A 6,978-nucleotide genomic window follows, 5' to 3' on the forward strand; every position below is an offset into this window, starting at 1 on the left:
GTTTCATAAGCTTGAGATATTTCCTATTATGTTTTAATTTGCCAAAATTAACAATTATATTATTAATTAACTGAAATTCCTTTTTATGCAAATGTAAAACTAAACAGTTGTTTGACTGTCATCCAGAGGAAAAGCCACAATTTGGGAATCAGTTGCAGGAACCACACCCCAGCAGAGCTACAGAAATGCACAATGAGAGGCATCATGAAACAAAGGCTTTTAGCTGGATGATGCTGGAGCTGACACTGTGGGAAAAAAAACACCTGCCTCTCTAACCTGGGAGCTCATGGTGTGGATTCTGTCCCCTTCTGTGTTTTTTGTTTTTGTTTTTGCTATTGAAGTTTATTTAACAAAAAGTTCAATATGAAAATGTACATGACCCAATTTTCAAGTCATAGTTAAAAACAGGGCTTCTGGAAGGAGGACACGGATTTCTCTGCTGAACAGCCATTATTTATACTTGTTCTAAGGCTTCTAACATTATGATATTGTTTCCTGGTATTACCACCATTCCAATATTGTTCTGTTGTCCACTAGTTGCCATCTCCACACATTCATCTATTACAAGATTCATGAAGGGATCAAATCCCCTCAATATTCCTTGGACATGTCTTCCACAATTTAATTTCAATGATAACTTCTTGTTCATAAATTTTTTCAGCTCGGGAGGGTGAGCTTTGCTCATATTGTCTACTCTGCAGGCTCAGAGATCCCCTTCTGTGTTTTATGGGGAAGAAGCTGGCATATGTGCACCAAGGCCCTTTCTCTGTGTCATTTTGGTGAACTTCACGAAAGTGACACTACTAGGAAGAAATGGTAGACCAGGATGTCTGTATGTAAAATGGTACAGTCAGAACTCAGCGAAGTACAAATGCAGCTATTGCAAGAGAAAAACCAAGCAGCTCAGTTTCACAGGGAAAGAAGTCAGTGGTGGCAAGGGTACAAACAAATAGAAGTGATGAGACTCTAATTTTTCTGCACCGGGGGAGTAAAAGGCATATGGTAAGGTAATTCAGCAGTTGTCCTCACGAGGGACTGTGCTGCACCTGTTTTATCTCCCAGATTCTATTCTCAGTGACTGAGAGCACTGTAGCCACTGACTCACTGTCATGCTCATTCCCCCTTTTCCTAGGGAATTCTACCCTTGTGGACAGATTTTCCAGTTGAAGTTAGCTGAATTTTACCCTCCCCTCAGGGATGCTGTTTATATTTTCCACATGTTCATATATATTTAATAGTGATGCATAATGCTATGCAATATTCCATCAGGTTGATGGAACATACTTTATATTTTTATTATCCCAGTGTTGAACATTTATACTCTTTTTCTATATTTCATCTTTAGAAATGGGAACTGCTACAAACATCCTACACTGTTTTCTTTCTGTTTCTATTTGTTAAGCTCTTAGGAGTAGAGATTCAAAAATTTCTCTTAATTTCCATTTGTAAATTAATCTTCAAAATGCTTCTAACAACCCATAAAGATATGAGCATAATGAGTCCTCCTATTTAATCTCAACCATAATAACTTTGGGTTTTTGTCTAAATTTTGGCTAATTTTATACATGTCAAATGATGCCTCAATATTACTTTAATTTGGTATTTAGTAGCTTACATTTTTTTTTCATTTCCCACTTGAATTGCTATTTTGTATCCCTTTCACATTTAACTATTGGGATTTCATGATTTACTCTATATTTGAATAGGTTCTTTACATGTTTAGTTATAGACCTTTTTATTTGGCCCGATTGTAATTTTATGTATTATTTTCTTTTTAGTTTCTTTGTGTTTTCTTTTTCATTTCATATAAGAGGCATTTCTATTTTATTATTGAATATCTACATCCATGTAGACTTAAGTTTAACCATAAGTCTTTCCATTTACTTAGGAAAGCAAATGGAAGTTTGACTTCTCCCCCTACCTGATGGCTGTGAAACAATTATCATTCCTTTACCACCTCCCCTTTCACTAAACTTTCCTGTAGACCCTTTATTTATAATTTTATTACAAAATTATATTGTAGATCCTTTATTGCAAATAATTACTGAGCTTTTAATACGAACCAGAAGCATCTTGCAGACATTGAGATAAACCATGTATGAACAAATTTGTTTCCCTCATGAGGCAACAAGAAAATAAAGTAGCTAATAAGTTAAATCAGGAGTGCTGCTATGAGAGGTATGGACCACTAATGGAGACAGAATATGCTAAATGGGTAGTTTTCAGGTTTCATATACAAGTATATTGAAAGGTTGTGGAGAATAAAGCCTTAGTAACACCAGATTTCTAGAAATGTCATGATTAACTCTTATGAATAAGGCCATTCTATGCAAGTATTTTGTTTTATATTGTTATCAAAACTGTGCTGGAGCTACACTCCTCCAAACATACATGCTACCTTTGTCTATTACTGTGTGGTGCATACCATCATTAATTTTCATGAATAAGGGACTGATCATAAGCTCACATATTTTATGAGTTTATTAATATTTCAGAGAGAAATCACTTCAACAAATGTCTGGGGTCTTCCACTGCCTTCTCTGTTTTATTCCCCCAATATCTTCTCCTATATGCTCCAGGGAAATGATTCTGACAGTTTCATTTTTTATATCTCACAAAATATTTCTGTTGAGGTCTTGAAGGTTGAATATGGCATTTCAAATAAAAACTTTAGTATATAGAAAAGTTGAAAGTGTAGTACAATGAACAGCCATGTAACCTTGTCAGTATTTTTCTATGCATGTATATGTTTATATGTATACATGTATGATCTGTCTATGCACCTTTTTCAACTTATCATCTACCTAATATCTATCATCTGCCAACTATCCATTTATATATAATGCATTGATCTGCCTATCAATCATCTTATACTTATGCACTTATCTGTCCATCTATCATCTATCAATTTGTCCTATCAGTTATCTATCAATTATCCATCTATTGATCACCTATCCACTATACATCCATCACATAGTTATCCATATTATTTTGTCAAATCATTTAAAAGTAAATTGTAGATATCATGATACTTCACCCTTAATACTTCAGCACATGTATCTAAAAATATGTTACCTTGTAAAATCCAAAGTACTCACAATATAGCAGGTCGTCATTATTTAAGAAATATCATATTGTTCATTTTTAACTTTTTAATTGCTCTCTAAATTTTCAGTTGTCCCATAATTTGTTAGACTGCTTTTAAGATTTTCTATTTACTATTGGTTTACAGCAATTTGATTATAATGTGATGCTTAAGTTTCTTTGGCCTCATTGGCTCTGTGGATTTATATTTTTCATAATATTGAAAGTGATTTTTATATTGATGATTTTTATATTGATGCTACAAAAATAGAATGTGGCTGATGTGTGTGTGTGTGTGTGTGTGCACCTGCGTATATGTGCATGTGCATGTGTATGTATGTATAAATTATTGAAAAGCTATGGGATAATCATAGAAGTGTGAAAAAAGCAGCAAAATCCCTGGCATGTCACAGAACTCTTACTTCCAACGTCACATGTAGCAGACTGAATCACTGTTCCAGGCCACTTGAACTGCATGCTGTCCCCATTACCCCTACAGGTTTTTGGATGGTAAGGTACCACATCAAATTAATTCAAAGACACATGACTATATTCTAGCTGCAAAAGTTATGGAAAAATTATTTCACCCTTTTATCTTATATATTGAAAAAAATCTTTGCCTGCAAGCAATAAGTATCACTGAAACATTTTATGTGTAGAATGAGGACAATTTATTATCTCAGCTATTTGAATATGAACACTCTGGCTAAGACTACATTTCCAGCATTCCTTGCCCCATATGATATTGACACTTGTGAATTGCTCCATGAAATATTTGCTCTTATTTATACTCTAATTGAGACTATGTTCATACCTACTTTTATCTTATGACTTGTTCTTTCTCCAATAACATAAACAAATCAGAATGCTATACTTCTATGCTACTTGTAAACTATATTAGGAATCAAGTTTCTGTTGTTCTTGAGTCAATCTTCCCCTAGACTGTGTTCTTATTGATGAAATAAAGATGCTAGATTCAGTGTTATTAGTATCATTTTGAACTTTCTTTCATGTAATTTTTAAAAATTTATACATGACAGCAGAATGCATTACAATTCTTATTACATATATAGAACACAATTTTTCATATCTCTGGTTGTATACATAGTATATTCACACCAATTTGTGTCTTCATACATGTACTTTGGATAGTAATGATCATCACATTCCACCATCATTAATTACTCCATGCCTCCTCCCTTACCCTTCAACTCCTCTGCCCTAATTAGAGTTCATCTATTCTTCCCATGCTCCTGCTCCTTATGCCACTATGAATCAGCCTCCTTATATCAAAGAAAATGTTTTGGCATTTGTTTTTTTTTTTATGATTGGCTATCTTAACTTAGCATTATGTTCTCTAACTCCATCCATTTACTTACAAATGCCATGATTTAATTCTCTTTTATTGCTGAGTAATATTCCATTGTGTATATATGCCACATTTTTTTTTATCCATTCATCTATTGAAGGGCATCTAGGTTGGTTCCACAGTTTAGGTATTGTGAATTGCTATAAACACTGATGTGGTTATGTCCCTGTAGTAGGCTGTTTTTAAGTCCTTTGGATATAAACCAAGGAGAGGAACAGCTGGGTCAAATGGTGGTTCCGTTCTTGAAATATTTTATCAAAATGTTACAGTGATAGCTCTGATACTAAAAACTATCCCATTTTACATGATCCCATGGTTTTGTGCAATTATATTTTTCATAAAATATCAATTTTTTTTAAAAAATCAATATTATATCTTTATATAAGATAAAATTTAATGTCTTAAACTGAATTAAGATTAATTTTAGATTAATATTAAATTACATGCTATGTTCTATATTTCTTATAAAAATAATAACAACTCTTGACAACACTGTTATTGTGACTTTTCGTAGCATATCCTGGTAAGTCAAAGATAGTTACTGAAAGTACAGTTGTATAAATCCTAATCGATTTGCAAAGTATTTCTCATCTAGCTAGATTTAGAAGTAAGAGCAGATATTCATTTTTAACTTGAATTGTTCTTTTTAGTAATAAGCATTGTCAAAGTTTTGTGAATATCCCCAAGAATCAACATGATTATTTGGACATGTGTGACTAAAACCTACTCTGGCTTAGAAATTTCTTTCTAAATTATAGCTTTCCATGGAAAGCCGTGGACGAGAAAAGTATCGTGTTTCTGGTTACATTTCCATGAATTTTTGAGTTGTTATTCTTCAGTTTCACATAAAGGAATTTCATAAAATCAAACTGCATCTCCATCACAGCTTAATAAATATTTTAAAAGGAAAACTTACTTCAAAATATGCCAGAATCAAAAAGAGGAATTGGGGGGGGTAAGAAAATTTGACATCTAAATCAGGACCTTCAAAAGCTGCATAGTCTCACCTGTAAGTAGAACCTAAAGAAGTTGATCTCATAGTAATAAATAATAGAACAATGGTTAAGGGGAGGGGATGTGGTGGATGGACAGAAGATGGTTAATGGTTATATGGGTGCAGTTAGAAGAAATAACTCCTAATGGTCCATGAGTTAAGTATAGTTTACAAAAATTAACCACATATTTCAAAATAACTAGTAGAAAAGATTTTTAATATTTCCAACACCAGGAAATTATGAATGTTCGAGATCATGATATGCCAGTTACCCCAATCTGTACATCATGTACGTGTACTGAAATGTCACACTGTATCCCATTAGTATGTACAATTATTAGGGGTCAATTAATACTAAAAATTAAAAAAAAAACAGGCCTTTGTTGGTTAAGTTATCAAGGAATAGGTGGTCTCTGATTTGCACATATGTTTGGAGAAGGAATGCACCATGTAAACATATTAAAATTAGGATTATTTATTTATAGACGTCTGTATATGCCTAGATTTTTATTGCATCCTTATGTGATCATGTTCAATAGCATTTCAAATTAATATTATGTCATATTTACTTTCATTATTAAAAAAATGTGTTCATATAGTCTGTGTACCTTGATTCAATCCCAGAAACTCTAAGTGATATAGCATTATTCAAAACTATATTTCCAATATTGTAAAGCATATATATTTTCATAATACCATTATACCTCTGATCAGGTACCTCTTAGTACACCATTTAGTTCATGCTCAATAAAATTAGATATCAGTCACATCCACCACTGGTTTTCACTATATCACTTACACCCAGAGGGAATGTGTTTGTCTCTAGCTAGAGTGAAAATCTTGTTTATAAACAGAATATTCTCATCATGAATGTAAATGTGTTGGTGTCACTTTAATCATGAACTTGATGAGCCATGCTATATTGTTTATTTAGGCTCAGAAATGCACATATTGTAAGGCTGGAAAGAGGAAATGTTGATTTATGAACCAAGAACTAGAGATGTGACAACCAGATCACAGTTCAGCCTTGGAGCCTGCTGCTTCCTAAGTCTGCCATAAAGGAAAAAGGGGCTATAGGAAGGGAAATAGCTTTGGTTTCTTACTATCAGGAATATCTTCTTTTATGTTGGACATGCAGAGAGTTACCAATGTAGAGTGTGTCATAAGTGCCATGAGTTGCAGTACTCTTTTCTTATTACTGCCTTGTCTCTTATGTATTGACATTTGTGATTCAGAACACTGATATAAAAAGGCAGGTTTATCTTTGTTCAGATAAACCTAGGACAACTCAATACATATTTGTATGTCTGAGTATCCATTTCTCTCTCTCTCTCTTTTTTTTTCTCTCTATTCACATACATATCTAGGACATATAATATAAAATATCTATTTTCCTAGCCCATATTCATTCATGAATCAATAAATACAATTATTTATTATAATATATTCTGGGTCCAATTATGGTCTTGGCAGTAAGGAAGATATTACAATATGGAACCTATCTTCAAGATACTTATTTGCTTGTATGTTT

The 6,978-nt window shown here is 33.0% G+C and overlaps 1 protein-coding gene across 1 annotated transcript; it reads right to left on the reverse strand.

Annotated features, from left to right (window-relative positions):
- Nucleotides 1-418: 418 nt before the first annotated feature.
- On the reverse strand, nt 419-694 carry LOC124075525 (small nuclear ribonucleoprotein G-like). Its single transcript, XM_046418963.2, has one exon. It carries the CDS (start codon nt 683-685, stop codon nt 455-457), a length of 231 nt encoding a protein of 76 aa, XP_046274919.1. The 5' UTR covers nt 686-694; the 3' UTR covers nt 419-454.
- Between the last annotated feature and the right edge of the window lie 6,284 nt (nt 695-6,978).

Source organism: Marmota monax, unplaced genomic scaffold, assembly GCF_021218885.2.
Source record: "Marmota monax isolate L192 unplaced genomic scaffold, Marmota_monax_Labrador192_F-V1.1 WCK01_AAM20220418_F8-fsc00391, whole genome shotgun sequence".
Classification (NCBI taxonomy): domain Eukaryota; kingdom Metazoa; phylum Chordata; class Mammalia; order Rodentia; family Sciuridae; genus Marmota; species Marmota monax.

What these genes read in the sequence shown, in the direction of transcription:
- LOC124075525 (XM_046418963.2), bottom strand. Translation starts at nt 685, where the DNA reads ATGAGCAAAGCTCACCCTCCCGAGCTGAAAAAATTTATGAACAAGAAG.